We start from the raw sequence: 16,671 nt of genomic DNA, 5'->3' as shown, positions 1-16,671 counted from the left end.
GGAAACGTGAACTGCATGTGAGATTTATAAACGTACGGCGGCACAACAAAATTTGGTGCCAAACTTAGTCGTTGTCCAAAACAAAATCTTTGAATGAACGAGACGAATATGTGAGTTAATTAGTGCATCTCTAACGTGTACGGTATGCAATGATGTGTCACGTAAAAATAAATAGAAAGAGAGTGAACTTGTAGTCGTACTCCTTCCATGCTATATAATATAAGACCATACATTTTATGGTTTTTATTTTTGTTATCAATTAGACAGATAAATGTGAATTATATGTCAGAAAAATTCCGTCGAAAGAATTTCTATAACTGCAAATTCATATGAAAAAGGAAAAAAAAAGATATTTTTTTCATGATAACGCCTTCGGTATCACAGGGTGAATTAGAGTCCTGGCACCGACACTGGTTTTTGTCACATATAACCCACATATTATTGTTTAGCTGTTGGTCAAAGTTGAATCTCGACTTGCATGCTTTATATATATATCATGAAATGTGGAGATTGATTAAATTGAAGCTTTAAAAATTGATGATCGGTCTTTTGTTCTTCTGAATAAACGCTTCCCACCGGCGCCGCCACAGGTCCCCTCCTCCTCCGTCTATTGCTCCCGTGGCAGGAGGAGGTGGAGAAGCTGGATCTACTTCTACTCTTCCGTTCCCCGGTAGCAACGCTATGGTGAATATGGTGGTGCCATGCGGTGTAGGAATATGGTTTTCCCACCTCCCGGTCCACCTCGTCAGCAACGTAGGGAAGTGCAAGAGATCGTCTGGCCCTTGTTCTTCTGCAGTAGTGCATTTGATCGTGTTTCGCAGCTGGTTTTCATGTCTTAGCACTTCTTCTCCGATTGGCAAGGTTTGGCCAGTTTCAGCTTCATCATGGAATAGTAAGGTTAGGTCTTCTCGGATCTGTCAAACAGAATTGGGGCTCATCTAACCCTTTTTGTTGCCATCTTCTCTAGAAAAAAAATGGTTTATCAGATCACTACCACCGGTGTTTTCTGTCTCCGACGGATGAATTCCCAGCTGGTAAGTCAACAACATTTTCATACGTTCGATGTGGTTCGATGGTCCAGAGACATCATCGAGTTTTCTTCACGGCACATTATGGGTGAGTACATCCAGTAGGAAGAGATCATCCTGTAAGGATTGATTGATTAAATATACTACTCCATCTGATACTAAATTCTTGACTCAAATTTGTCCAAATATGAATGTATCTATTCTTAAAAAGTGTCTAGATACATGTAATATTTCGATAATAATTTAGGATCGGAAGGAGTACCTTTGCTTTCTGACAAAAAAGAAAAAGAAAAACATGAGGAAGCATGTTATTTTATCTTTAAACCAACAACACAATCTCTAAGGTAAAATACAGAGCAAATGTGTAGTACATTATCTCCCCTCTTCCACGGACATTTTGTCATTGGCCCTTGCGTACATGCAGGCCGGCCGGCGCCCGGGCGCGCAACGATAATAAAGCCAACGGTGGTTGGCTGGACAGCCGGCCGTCTTGTACTACGTAGTGCTACGTATCTCGGCGTATCCGCCCGTCAGAGGTCACGATCCTGCATACAGCTAGGTCTTAATTAATTATCGGCGACGACTCTTACACCCCCATCGTCTTGATCCACCATCCACTCTCCGGCTAGTATAAATAACCTCGCCCGGACATCCCATTTCGTATCACAACTCACAAGCAGAGCAGTTAGCTTCCACATACGTAGCAGCCAGAGATCGATCAACTAGCTCGCGAGCTTAGCAACAGCAATGGCAGCCGCCGCACGCCGGAGCATGCAGGAGCGGTGGAGCCTTGCGGGCGCGACGGCGCTGGTGACCGGCGGCAGCAAAGGGATCGGGCACGCGATCGTGGAGGAGCTCGCGTCGCTGGGCGCCCGCGTGCACACGTGCTCCCGGAACGCCGCGGAGCTGGAGGCCTGCCGCCGCCGCTGGGCCGAAACGGGCCTCCAGGTGACCGTCTCCGTCTGCGACGTTTCCTCACGGGCCCAGAGAGAAAACCTCATGGCCACCGTGGACCAGACCTTCGAGGGGAAGCTCGACATCCTGGTGAACAACGCGGGCCAGTGCGTGATGAACGCAGCCGCGGGGTACACCGGCGAGGAGTACGCGAAAGTCATGGGCACCAACCTCGAGTCCTCCTTCCACCTGGCCCAGCTGGCCCACCCGCTGCTCCTCCTCGGCGGCGGAATAACAAGGGCCGTGGTGAACATCTCGTCGATAGCGGGCCAGGTAGGCCTGCCGAGCCTGGCGGTGTACTCGATGACCAAGGGGGCCATGAACCAGATGACCCGGAGCCTGGCCGTCGAGTGGGCCGGCGACCGCGTGCGCGTCAACTGCGTGGCGCCTGGTGGGATCAATACGGATATTTCCAGGGACGTGGAGATGGTCATGGACCCGGAGGTTGTGGAAAGGATGGCGGCAAGGGTGCCGATGCGGCGGATGGGGGAGACGGAGGAGGTGGCGTCCGTCGTGGCGTTCCTCTGCATGCCGGCCGCGTCATACATCACCGGGCAGGTCATCTGCGTCGACGGCGGGCACACCATTGGTTAACGAACAACAATTCACCCCGGGAAGCCGGCGTTTATGGTTTCGATACTTCGATATAGGCACGCACCCTGCAGGCTCAGCTCAGCCCCCGGCCCTGCGCACACGCGGTGTTCTGTATGACAATATGGTGTAAATGGCGATCAATTTGTGTTTTCGACAGCGTGTAATTGTGACACTTTGTTGGATGTTGCTTGTGTATGGTTATCGTGCGTGCGATGCTTTTGTTACGGTGTTGTTTTTGTTTGGTGGTAGCAGGTTTTCATCCCATGGTGCCACGGCCAAGCCGGCTTGCAGTGGGTTTCGATCCGCTTCTCCCCGCTTTCTCTTTTTCTGCTTAAACTCTGTAAGCTGGAGATTGTGTTGTTTCAGTTTTAGTGAAATGAAAAATGGGGAGGCCCAATTCGAGAAAAAAAATGTCCCAGAAAAGGAAGAATTTTATAACTCTATCGTAGTTCGAAACAAGGTGGGTGTATACAACAAACTATGGCGTATATCTCCTGGCCTCTACAATGATATACTTGTATCTACATAAAAATCACATTATTATGGCCGCACGCCAAAATTGTTTTGTGTTCCACGGAACGATGGAGAGGACGGAGACACGACCTCTTTCTTAAATAAAAAATAGATTATGATGTTGCCGTGCGTGTCGGTTAATTTGGTGTAAATTAGGACATACAGTTAATCTAACGGAATACCTTTTGTGCAATGTAAGTACATATTTAGTTGACCAAATTGATGATCTGAAAATACGTGTGAGCCTTATAAACCCGACCGGAGCTAGAAGCCTTGTAAACCCAAATGAAGGTGGTATGTTTCAAGTACTATTGATGTTATTGCATTTTGATTGTCTTTAGTTAGCAAAGTATTTATTTGCTCTCGAACTCGACCGGAATAACACCCTAAGAACATAGTGCGGATTTTTGGCTCGGAAGTTTGCCGATGCTCCCTATAATTCCGAAAACACAGAAATCATATTTCAGAGTTTTGAAAATATTTTTTCCATATGTACATGTATATACATTGCCATACTTATACTCCCTCCATTCCTTAAAAATTGGCATATTAGCTTTCATTAAGACAAGATTTTGACCACAAATTACTATGTCAAAATATGGTTTATGGGTTATATGACATGAAACCACAAGTATCATGAAGTACTTTTGATAACGAATCTAGCAATACTAATTTCATGTCATATAAACTACATCTTGACATAGCAATTTGTGGTCAAAGGCTTGTCTTAATGAAAACTAATATGCCAATCTTTAAGGAACAGACGGAGTAATTGTTTTTAATGAAATATTTGTTTGTGTGTTACCTAAAAGAACAAATGTGTTGATCCAGCACCCTGCGTGTAAATTCTTCGAAAAATGTCACTCCAATGGGTTGAAAGATGCCACGGCTGTGGCATGTTTCAAAGGATGAGAATTGCAATGGTGTTTTTTGAAATCACCAAAATTGCAGACGCATGTATCAAATTAACCCAAAAAATAAACGGTGTGACTATTCTCAATCGGCTGATTTTTAAACAAGATGTTTTAAATCTCAGCTAACGTATTAGAGCCATTGGATTAAGATTTAATGGACATCTTTACTCTCCTATCTCTCGCACTATCGTTGGATTAAGATCTAACGGACAATTAAGTTGACTGATGTCCAACAAAAAAAGAATTGTCAATAGCCAAACCGAAAGTAAAAGCAACGACACGCAGACAGATCAGACGATCGACAGTTTGAGCCAGTGACATGTTGAAAAAAAACGTGCGAACTACTGGGTGTCACTGCCAAGCTATGTTCTCGTTAATCCTTTGACTTAGACACCTCCGAAATCAACCACAAATTGTCCAGATCGAGCTCAATTCGAGCCCAGGCTGGTTAAATAAAAACGATTGTGTATCATTATATGTAGACCACTACGGCATGTATTTGTGTATAAATATCTCCGCCTATACCGTAGAAACTATAAGTAATTAATGTGGTTTTGTTATTTCTAAGACAACTAAGAAATAACTATTTGAAAATTACTTCCTCCGTTTCATAATTCTTATCGAAATATTACATGTACGTAGACGTTTTTTGGGAATAGATACATCCTTTTTTGGCAAATTTGAGACAAGAATTATGAAACAGAGAGAGTATATGCTAACAAACATCTGACCTAAAAGAGATTCGTGAAAGATTCATGCAACTACAAAGCATGAGAAAATATTAATCGATGGCGGCAATGATTGTCGATTGAGAAATAATTATTTCTAAGTCGACTGAAAAGTAGATCCTCCCTAATTAATGCACCTAAGTATAGAGGCCGCCTAGCAAATCTCCCTGCCATGTTCTTGTAATCTTTCAGTTTTTCATCTTGCCGACACATACATGTTGATATAAGTATGTATCTGCACGCCCCTAATTGACATTGCCAAACCAGCCGGCCGGCTGAAGTCAATGCTTTTCAGTCAACTGCTTAGTTAAGTTATTCTAGTTTTCTCTCTTGGTCAGATGTGGATTATCACTACCTGAACCTGAATGTGGCTCCTCCATCCATGCAATGCACGTATTCAGATTTTTCTTTGATTTTCTTCTCTTATTTTTGTGCGCGAGGTTGGCTTGGTGTTGTAGAGACAACAATACATCAATTGGAGCTTCTGGTCTTCAACTAAATAAAATCAAAATGTACATTATTATCGCTTTGTTAATTCCGAAGTCAAAATTATTTTTAAATTTACTCCATTGTCGTGTATGCCAATTTATTCATGGACCGAGCAACATTACATACTTAAAAACTATTTGACTGGATTCATTTATTATTTAACCTGATTCTCCACGTCCAAGAAGATCCTGTATGTGTGCCCTCCTGCGCCCCCACATCACAAAACAAATATTCATAATGGCAAGGACGGGCTAGGAAATCGCTAATTTTTTGAAATAATACGAATTTTATAATCATTTTGGAAAATAATACGCGTTTTTCAAAATTTATAAAAATAATGCGGCCTCGGCCCGGGCGAGGCCGAATGGGCCCAGTCGGCCTGGCCCAAGCCGATTAGACCCAGTCGGCCTCGACCAGGCCGACTGCAGGCCGCCGGCCTAGTTCGCGGGGGCCCCACGCGTCAGTCAGCCTGGCCCAGGCCGACTGAAGCCCAGTTGGCTTCGCCCAGGCCGACTGATTCAGTCGGTTTTGGGCCAGGCCGACTGGATTCAGTCGGTTTGGGCCAGACCGATCAAAGTGATTCCATTTTTCGTAATTCCATTTTTTTCTGCGCCGATTCGAAATAATTCCATTTTTTTTTTCGGATCCTTCCGGTCTTTTGAACTAAAATACTCGACAACATGGATAAAAGTAACACGCCGAATCCGATTTCGCCGCTAGTTCGTTGCATGAGCAACGCATACACAGCCGAGGCCCATTTTTTGTCTCGAATCCTTGCGGTTTTTTGAGTTAAAAGACTTGATAACTTGGATAAAGAGTAACATATATCGATAATTTGCTGGACAATTTCGGTGTCGATTCTTTGCGGTTTGTTTGAACTGAAAGACTTGACATTTGGATAAATTAATATACATCGATAATGTGTTGGTTACGGAACCAAGGCACGATTAAATTAACATACATTGGTAATACCGCAATTGGACATAATTAAAGATAGCAAATACATTAGAAACATAAGCACTACTGAGTCCACTTAGGCCATTTTCCGCTCGTATCGCCACGTTCTTCTGCAGCCTTTGCCACGGCGGCCCTTTCTCTTTGCCTCTCCCTTTTTGCCTCACGAGCATCCTTGCGCCTTCGTTCCTCCTCTTGCATCTCAAGTGCTTTCTCCCTGTTTTTCGTTAGTGCTTCGTCAATCCAACGACGTTGTTCCTCCCTATGCTCTTTCATCTCTCTCTCTTGCTCCTCTTTCTCCTGGGCTGCAGCTTTTTCCGCACGCTCCTCCGCGTGGAAACGCTGCCATGCATTTCGGGACCTTGTTTTGATCTCTTCCACCGCCCAATCCGGCATCTCCGTGTCAATCCAACGATACCACATGCATAGGGGCGGAGGAGACTACAAAAAGGCCTACTGTTACAAATCTGCTATGACACAGAAAACATGTTTTAGAACACCTAAATGTGCTTACCAGAGGCTTGTCGTACGGCGAAACCGGGACAGGTGGTTCATACTCATAGTTCGCGCACATGAAAAACCTCATGCCTAGCTTATCTGAAAAATCTGTCACCTCCTTCACCTTGCATAGATTGCCGCACCAACACCTGAGATGTTCCACCCCCCGAGGCAACATCGCATCTTTCATCCTCCTCGGCCACTCGCCCTGGTCCGAGCTAGGCAAACTCATTTGGGGACACTGGAATATTGGAAAAAACAGTAGTGGGAAGGATGCTTAGATGACTAACGGAGATGAGGTATATATAGGCTCTCAAACTCATTCTCCCGCCACCGTTTCCCTCCTCTTTTTCCCGCCTGGTTTTCCCGCCTCCTTTTCGCGCCACCGTTTCCCGCCTCGTTTTTGCGCCACCGTTTCCCGCCTCCTTTTACCTCCACCGTTTCCCGTCTATTTTAAGTTGTCGGTTTTAATTTCAGTCTTTTTATTGCATATGTATTTCAGTCTTGCCGTTATTTATATGCAAACGTAACTTGAATAAAAATGCAAAAATTAGTAACATGTCTCTCTCATACATAGGACCTACATCCAAATATCAGGCACGGCGTCTGGGACGGCGTTCCGAGGGTGCCTGTGGCGTGGTCCAGCCATACCTATGAGGTGGCACTACGTTGCGCGGAGGAATCACGGACCCATCCTCACGATACTGTGTATCCTCCTGTGTGGGGTCTGGTGGCGGAGTACTGAACATCCATCTGTGTTGGACAGAATAGTCCTCTCCTTGAGCGTGATCCTGCTCACTACCCCACGAGGGTTCGGACAACGACGAGTGATGCCCGTAGGCTCCTGCATGTGGGAAAGTACTTAGCATTACAACTGCGTAGCAGTCATGGTAATGAACACAATAGATAGAAATATACATACCCTGTGGCTGGGTCTGTGAGACGAAACTCGAAGTTCATCCTGGGACTCTGCTGGTGCTGCCACGACGAACCTCTAGCCTCAAAAGAGGGCTGCTGCTGGTGCCACGCCGAACCTCCAGCCTCAAAGAGGGCTGCTGCTGGTGCCAATAGTCGAAAGAAGACTGCAGCTGGTGCCACGACGAACCTCCGACCTGCTCAGGAGGTGGTGGCCTGGGCGTCGACTGCTCTGGTATACGTGGACGCGGGTGGTGTCGGGGGTGTGGTGCTTCCTGCTGACGTGGCCGCCGCTGGTGCGTGGAGTGACGAGGGGGCCGTACGGACGCCTGATGGTGAACGACGTCCGAAGTGCGGGTGCACGTGATAGCCGCGTAAACAGAGCGTAGCTTCTCCTCCATTCGTCTAAGCCAGGACCGGTGCGGCTCCCGTGGTAGTAGAAGTGGACCGGTCGAAAGCGAATGTCCATACGCAGCGAACTCGGCCTGTAAATCCTGTGTCAACTGAGCCTACAATTGGCACGAAGAGTATTACATATATATGGCAAAGTACGTAACAAACACATGCATTATGTTAAGAGAAGATACTTACCGCGTGCTGTCTAGAGCCTGAAGTAGACTGGCTAGGGTACATATCTTGCAAACTCGGCTCGGCTATCTCCTGGGGGTGAGAGTGCTGAATGATGGTCAATCGGGTAGCTGTCATGTACCTCTGCAAATATCTGTTGAATAGATCGAGATCAAAGGCCGCCAATGGCCAAACCCGTGTCGTCGCAGTCTCCCACTCTGTGACGTACGACTGAACCCTCTGCAGCCACTGAGTCTGGGTCCTGGTACTTCCCTTCTTGGTAAACCTGAGATCGCAATAGAAAGTTGAACAATTAAATTATGGACAATTCTGGACGACAATCATAAATTGGAGAATTGCACATACCTGTGGACGACCTATGGAAGTGGATGCTCCGTCGGTGGAGGAACGACCAACTGGCGTGCCCCAAACTGCCTCATGACCCTCTGCTGGGCCATCTCCTCCACGCAGACGTCGAAGATGGTCTTTGATTTTGTCATCCAGTAAGCGTAATTTCTCGTGCAGACCGTGGACATCCCGCCAGGGTATCTATCCTCGATGGCGTCCTGTGTGTACAGCTCCCAGACAACCGCCTCAGAGTGCAACACGTCGAACTGCTCGTTGAATGATGGGTAGCAATTCCTGACCTGATCGTGTGCAAAGCGTCTCTATAAAAAAAAAGAAGTTAGCTTTATTCATGGTTTATGTAAACTAATGTATGAATTTCACATTCGACATACCTTGCTACGTGTCCAAATTGTCGCGAAAGTAGGCAGGTCGATGTGTTCTAAGTAAAACAACTCCTGCTCAGGGTTAGGGTGATCACCCGTAACGTCTGGTCGGCCGATAGAAAACCTCTCCCTCGACCAGAGCTGCAACAATAAAGGACATCCAAGCAGGGCTGACTTGGGCGACGCAAGCTGGCAAGCGTTGCACATACCTCGGTACGTAGCAGCTAAGACGGCTGAACCCCAACTCCTCTGTGTGATGTCGTCACCACAAGTTGCATTCGCGATCTCCACTGCAATAGGGATGTAGCGTGCGCTAATGGTGGTGACGTGGTTCTCGGTGAACATCACCTTCCCGAGAAGCCACATTATATATGCCTCAAGGCTCCGAGTGATCTGAGGCTCGGTCATTTGGGTCTCTGGATACCCAAACTTCTAAATCTGCATGCAACAAAAACCAAGTGTTAGTAAACCCATGCAAGTATATGAGACATGCTCTTAGATATATTAACTTAAAACACATCGATCTAACCTGGTAATTGAGCAACCAATCTAGCTTAGGTCCGTGAGCCTCCGAGGTGAGTGGCCCAGCTTCGGCAAGAATACCTTGAAAACGTAGGACACAAATTAACACATAGTTCCACATAGAGTACAAATTAAAATACAGGGCACGAATTAACACATACCTTGAAAGCGTAGTGCCATACCCTCCTGCCAATCAGCTGGTGCCTACAACGGTCCTATGGGATGACCCACCAATGATAGTCCCAGCAGCATCGACACATCCTGGAGAGTAGGAGCCATCTCTTCCCAGCAAAAGTGAAACGTGTGTGTCTCGGGCCTCCATCTGTCCACTAAGCAGCTAAGCAGCGAGTGGTCAATTTGTACCCGTGTAGAGTTGAAGCCTCGTCGCTCGCCCTCTACCATTTCCGCACAAGTTGCCTACACAAGTCGTACGAAAGGTAAAAGGCCAGCCCACTTCAAACTGCATAAATAAAATGGACATGCAAGGGATTAATAAATAAAATGTAAAATGTACATGCAAGGGATAAATAAATAAAATGGACATGCAAGGGATGATTGAATAAATACCGCTGAATCCAGGCAGGGTGTATCATCCAATTTTCCTTAGGAGTGCGCGTGACAAGGGGCTCGACACTCCCAGGATGCGCCACCAATCGAGCAGCCCGATGCTTACTCTCAATCTCTGGAGATAGCAATGATACTCTCTCCATTTTGTGTCTGCAACATTTATAAACATAGTTAGACATACAAATTAAAGTTAAGCATAGTTAAACCGAGAGTACATGTTAAAACATAGTTGAACAAAACATAGGGCACAAATTAACACTTAGTTTCACAGAGTACAAAATAAAACTTAGTTCTACAAAGAGTACAAATTAACACATAGTTTCACGGAGTACAAATTAACACATAGTTTCACATATAGTACAAATTAAAACATAGGATACAAATTAACACATAGTTTCACATATGCATGATAAGCCTAGTTTCTTTCTCTCCCTCGTCGTCCACGTCTCCCTCTTCCACGGGCAGTAGCTCCACCAGTACCGAAAGTTGGACAATAAGTGTCCCTGTGGCCAAAATGGTTGCATAGAAAACATTGTCGTGACGGTCCTCGGCTTCAAATTCATCCATATCATTTCGGATGCGCCTGGACGGGCATCTGCCTGTGCATCTGCCTGTGCCTGTCCGCAGTAGCCCGGGGTCAGGGATGTACCGCCTTTCACCAGGGGTTACCTTGTTGAAATTGCCCATTGCACGAAACCGTAGCATCTCACCCGTCCATGTGCTAAGCACAGACTCTTTCAGGTAATAGGGAGACACAAATGAGATTGCGTCCATTCCTAGCTGCCCGCAAGCGGCAAGTACACGTGAGCAAGGAAGATGAAGCAACTTTGGTTTGTTGCAGGTGCACTCACACATTGGCCACGCTTCATTTCCAACCTTCACCTCCTGTGTCCTCAATTCATTTCCAACGCCGAACTTGTCAGTTGGCAAGCGCACCTCAAACCTGTGTTCTTGATTACCAATGGGAACGACAGTATGAGACCTAGCCTTTTCCATCTTCTCATCCATGTACTTTATAATCTTTTCATAGTATGGTGTATTTGGGTTGTTCATGATATGCATTTCAGCTCTCTGGCGTCTTTCTCTGAAATACTTCACCGTGCCATGGAAAATACCCTCGACGATGGCTCTAAGTGGTAAAGCCCTATTTCCCCTCAGGACAAAGTTGTATGTCTCTGCCAGGTTAGTAGTCATGACGCCGTACCTAGCGCCATGTGTGTCGTGCAGCAAAGACCACCGCTGCAGAGGCTCGTGCTCTATCCACTGCTGGAAGTTTTTAATCTGCCTCCCAACCCTTCTCCTAGTGCCGGGTGAGTCAAACCCTGGCAAGTCACAAAGCCCAATAGGTTCTTCCTCAGATGGTCCTGTTCCAACTGCTGTCTGTGCAGCCACTGCTACTACATGTGCTGCTACCGCCGCGTTTCGTGCCGTTGTCCTCTCCCTAACATGTTTCTTCGTGAACTCATCAAGATAACCACGTATCCTAGTGTATTTCCATTGTTGGTTCTGTTTGCAGAGTTTCTTGAATAGATTCATAAGTGACTTGTTCCTGAACTGCGAGAAGAAGTTGGCCCCCAAATGCCGCATGCACCAACGACTCTGCATGTCCTGCCATGGAGTCTGTTCATCAGGCCCAGGGTTTGTCAGTGTCCTTATCGCACTGAGTATGCCTGCATGTCTGTCATGAAGGATGCACACATTCGGCTTATCATGCACAACTGCTCTCTTGAGCTGCCTGAAAAACCATAACCAACTTTCAGTGTTCTCACCCTCCACGAAAGCAAATGCGAGCGGAACGATTTGATTGTTGCGGTCTTGACCAATTGCGGTCAAGATCTTCCCCTTGTATTTGCCAGTGAGAAAAGTGCCATCTACGCATAACACCGGTTGACAATGATGGAAAACTTTGACGCATACACCGAAAGTGAAGAACAGTCGTTGCAGCACCCTCACAGTTGGATACTCTGGGTGCAGGAAGTGTTGGATGTCGACAGAGGTGCCTGGATTACGGGCTTGCAGTGTATGGAGGAGGCGGACAACAGAGTCGTACGAGTCGAAAAACGAACCAAATCTTTCCTCAAGAGCCCTCTGCTTAGCCCTCCAAGCCTTGCCATACGAAATGTTGTACTTAAACCTTACCCTCACCTTATGCATGATGGCCTTCACTTCCATTGCTTTGCTCTCCACTATCTCCGTGTAAAGCAACCGAGCAAGAAGCGTCGACGAAAGGTTAAGATGGTCTTGAGGGATACTGGGAATAACACATCTGCGCAACACCAAGTCACTCACAACCCAATCTGTGTCATACTTAGGAACATAGCCATGCACCCTCCCGGGACAATCTATTTGTTCGCACTCCATTGTCAGATATTTTTGTGAAGAGACAGTTGTTTTGAAAACCCTTTGTGTGGACATTGCCCAAGCAACTATGGCATCCTGCAGATGTTTCTTGTCAGGAAATCTGGCACCCTTCGCAATGTTGTTCTGATGATAGTGCCATGCAGAGTCGTGCCCATCGTTCACGGTCATAGCTGAAGAGAAGTGCGGATTCCATGATGCAGGAATCGGCACCTCCTCTTCGTCCGACTCATGAGACTCATCGTCATAAGAACTACGACCATCTGTATCTTCATCCTCCATCTTGTTCTGCAAGTGACCATCTTTTTCGTCCGTATCTGCCTCGCCAGTGTACTCATCCTCTCCTATTGCCCCGGAGCTCTGGCCTGATTCATAACCACCACCTCCAGCATTCGACACAGAGTTTGCATTGGACAAGTCATAACTTGATTCACCCCCGCCTTTAGCTGGATTGGTCTCGTGAGCGACAACCTGGATTAAGGCGACAGGTGTAGTTCCCCTTTTCTCGCAACTTTCTAACCAGCGCACCCACTTTGATGTCCGATCTATCGGCCTCAAAACCCAGAAAACATTCGAACTTGACTTGGTCCACAATGCTTGCACAAGGACGGTGTATGTTTCAGGATTGACCGCTAAACATCCTGCCAACCATTCCTGCAGCAGACTAAACGTCCATGTTTGAGGGGCCGTTAGATCCAACTCCACATACTTAAACTGACTCAGATGAGCTCTGTGCTCGGTTGTTAAGACAGTACCGGAACCGTAGTAAAATACAAATTTCACTACACCGGACATTTCTGATGCCTAAAAAAAAGTTTAGACGCGTCAATTACTAAGCAGTACGGCATATAAAAAAATATTAATACGCGTCAAATACTAACCAGTACGGCATATTAAAAATATTAATACGCGTCAAATACTAACCAGTACGGCATATTAAAAATGTTTAGACGCGTCAAATACTAACCAGTACGGCATATTAAAAATATTAATACACGTCAAATACTAAGCAGTACGGCATATTAAAAATATTAATACGCGTCAAATACTAAGCAGTACGGCATATTAAAAATATTAATACGCGTCAAATACTAACCAGTACGGCATATAAAAAATATTAATACGCGTCAAATAATAACCAGTACGGCATATAAAAAATATTATGACGCGTCAAATACTTAGCAGTATGGCATATTAAAAATGTTTAGACGCGTCAAATACTAAGCAATACGGCATATTAAAAATATTAGTACGCGTCAAATAATCACCAGTACGGCATATTAAAAATGTTTAGACACGTCAAATACTAAGCAGTACCGCATATTAAAAATATTAATACGCGTCAAATACTAAGCAGTACCGCATATTAAAAATATTAATACGCGTCAAATACTAAGCAGTACGGCATATTAAAAATATTATGACGCGTCTAATACTAAGCAGTACGACATTAACCGTTGTCCAAAATAATAAGCACTACCAAACGCTAAAACATACTTCTGGCATCACCACCATTGCTCCAATCAAAACATATACATTGAAGCAGTACACACGTATCCTCATAAATATCATGTGTCTAAGCAGTACACACATATCCTCATAAACATATACATTATAGGATAAATACGTGAGAGATTAGATTTACCGTTGAAGCGTGTGAACCCAACGCCTCACGGTCACCGGATGAGCACCACCATCTCCAAACTCCTCCAAACCACCACCATTGCTCCAACTTTGCACCACAAAATTAGCTCCACATGGCCAATGAAAACAGTAGATCGAGATGTCTTTGGGTGCCAACTAGGTAGGGGATGCGATTTTGTGGGTTAAATGGGATCAAAATGCACTCATTTGGGCTAGAAAATGGGGGCATTTGAGAAGGAAATGAAGAACACAGGAGAGAAGAAGAGAAGGAGCTGGCTGCTGTGTGAGAACGAGCAGAGGAGGAAGAAGATGGGCTGCTCGGCTCGGCCACACACGGGAGTGATGGGAAGGGAAAATGAAAAAGAAAAGGAGAAAGATTCCGAGCCCACCAGGCCGCAGTCAGCCACGGCGAGGCCGACTGGCCAGTCGGCCTGGGCGAAGCCGACTGGCGTGTTGGGGCCCGCGTGCTTTGGAGCTGGCCTGCAGTCGGCCTGGCCGAGGCCGTCTGGACCTAATCGGTGTGGGCCGGGCCGACTGGGCCCATTCGGCCTCGCCCGGGCCGAGGCCGCATTATTTTTGTAAATTTTGAAAAACGCGTATTATTTTCGAAAATGATTAAAAAATTCGTATTATTTAAAAAAAATTAGTCAATTCAATATCCATAGCTTACTTTATTTTCATATATATAGTTTGATGTTCTTTTGCGTTGCTAGCTTCACTAACCCAACTCGACATGCATCCTCGTTGCTTAGTTGAGTATCTTACTTAATCTAACTATAGTCAGATTTGAAATTAAATATATAAATGCTAGTCAAAATGAACCCATGTCTGTTCTTGCTTGTGGCAGTTTCTCATTGTGTTTTAAGCACTACAGCATGCATTATTCAATGTTTTCGTGCATATATTTCTCATCTGTTTCTCTCATATGCATCCTTAAATCCTTAAATTAGGCTTTCACGTACATCACCACTTTGCTTAATTGGCATGTTTTACATACAATCGATATGATGTCATTACATTTTGATTGTTACTAGTTACTAAACTATTTCTCCTGGATTTGAATATGTGATGATGGTTATGATACCATGCAACATCGAAAGGACATAGTGCGACTCCTTGACTTCCGGGTGCTGTAGTTCTTTATTTCCAAAAACACGAAAAGATTTCAGAGTACCAAACAAAAAATTCCGGATGTACTCGCATATGTGTGGAAAAGTCTCTAAAATTCCCGATTGATGTTGTTTGTTTCCCTGCCAGTTCACAAGTTTGGTCATATCCGTTTAAAACCGAACACTAAACCGGAAAAACGATTAACCAAATTTTTAGTTAGCTCAAAAACAGATCATAAGTTGTTGGGTATTTCTCATTCATCAAACTATTGAAAAACCCGAAAAATCTGAACTGAGTTATAGTGATAACCTAATGCGAGGCCTAGGCTTGAGAACGAAGTCGTAAACAAACGTTGTTGTGATCTGCGAGGGTGGTTTTGCCCCACATAAATGTACATGCGCAGCCAAAAGGGGTTCAACGCTTCCTGAACATCAGAACATCTCTGTTTTCCTGTACGCAGTATGTGTATATTCCTCAAAGCTAATACACACGCCCATACACGCAACGAAGATATGACAACATAAGTTCCCCAAGAACAGCCCAAGTAATTCGTGGCCTAACCAACTGCAAACTTACATGTACCAGCGCGTCTCCTCTTCATTACAAGAAGTAACAACGATCGGTTGTCTTGTCATTGCAAGAAGTAGCCGGAGAGGAAGAAGGCGAATCCAACGAGGAGGCTGCCGTAGATGAGCAGCGTCTTCTGCCCTCCCGTGAGCGAGTTGCCCCCGAGCCCGAACTGCTGGTTCTGCGCGAACCCGGCGATCTCGACGCTCTTGCTGTCGAAGAAGGACTGCGCGGCGCCGCAAGTCGGGCAGAGCCAGTCGTCGGGGAGCTTGGCGAACGGCAAGCCTGGCGGCACCGGGTACGACGGGTCCCCTTTCGCCTGGTCGTAGAGGTACCCGCAGGACCGGCACTCGTACACCCCTGTGTTCAGCACCGCGAACTGCTCCTCGAACCGCCGCGGGTCCAGCTTCGGGCCCTCATCCAACGCAAATTCGTCCTGCAATGGCGCTGCCGCACCTTCTTGCTCCGTCGTCGTCTCCGGCGGCGGCGGGGTGTCCAGTGGCTTGTCTTCCTTGGAGACGTCGACGGAGTGGAGCGAGGAGTGCTGAGACGGGGAGGATAGGGTTAGCAGCGCGGTGGTGAGGGGCTTGTGTGTGGGGAGGAGGAGGGAGGGTGTTCTTGGATTCTTGGAGACCACCAGGCAAGGGTGGATTAGCCTTGCTGTGGCTAATGCCATATTGGAGTTAACCTCTATCTCTCCCTATGCCTCTCTGTCTTCTTTCTCTAGATGTTGGTATGTTTCAGGAATTCAGGGTTTGGGTGTTGTTACCTTGGGGGAAGGAGAGGGAATCCATGGTGGAGCTAGGATGCCGGCCGGATATGCCTTGGTGTTTGTTGATGATGCTACGGACAGGAGCCAAATGGGGCGTCTGGATAGGGTATGTGTGCACCAGAGCACATGCCCATTGGACAAGTGTTTGGAGACTGCAATTGGGAGTAAGTGACTTGCTGTCATCTTTGGAAACACAAATAAAACAACCGAAAACACCTATGAGTTCCCTAAAAAAACTACAAAATG

The 16,671-nt window shown here is 46.0% G+C and overlaps 2 protein-coding genes and 1 long non-coding RNA gene across 3 annotated transcripts; 1 reads left to right on the top strand and 2 right to left on the bottom strand.

Moving 5' to 3' along the window:
- Positions 1-1,711: 1,711 nt before the first annotated feature.
- On the top strand, positions 1,712-2,982 carry LOC100829504 (tropinone reductase homolog At5g06060). Its single transcript, XM_003571590.3, has one exon. The coding sequence runs from the start codon at positions 1,776-1,778 to the stop codon at positions 2,574-2,576; it is 801 nt and encodes a 266-aa protein (XP_003571638.1). The 5' UTR covers positions 1,712-1,775; the 3' UTR covers positions 2,577-2,982.
- A 6,445-nt stretch (positions 2,983-9,427) lies between these two features.
- LOC112271943 lies at positions 9,428-10,032 on the bottom strand. The gene is made up of 3 exons (XR_002965499.1): positions 9,975-10,032; positions 9,569-9,867; positions 9,428-9,488 (listed from the first exon to the last, which is right to left on the bottom strand). It is a non-coding gene; the product is annotated as an uncharacterized LOC112271943 (long non-coding RNA).
- Positions 10,033-15,425: 5,393 nt separating this feature from the next.
- Positions 15,426-16,544, bottom strand: LOC100832567 (rubredoxin). Its single transcript, XM_003573656.4, has one exon. The coding sequence runs from the start codon at positions 16,327-16,329 to the stop codon at positions 15,718-15,720; it is 612 nt and encodes a 203-aa protein (XP_003573704.1). The 5' UTR covers positions 16,330-16,544; the 3' UTR covers positions 15,426-15,717.
- Positions 16,545-16,671: the final 127 nt, after the last annotated feature.

The sequence above is a fragment of the Brachypodium distachyon genome, chromosome 3, assembly GCF_000005505.3.
Source record: "Brachypodium distachyon strain Bd21 chromosome 3, Brachypodium_distachyon_v3.0, whole genome shotgun sequence".
NCBI classification, from domain to species: Eukaryota; Viridiplantae; Streptophyta; class Magnoliopsida; order Poales; family Poaceae; genus Brachypodium; species Brachypodium distachyon.
Note: the sequence above shows the minus strand (reverse complement) of the source record. Positions and strands in the feature narration are given on the sequence as shown.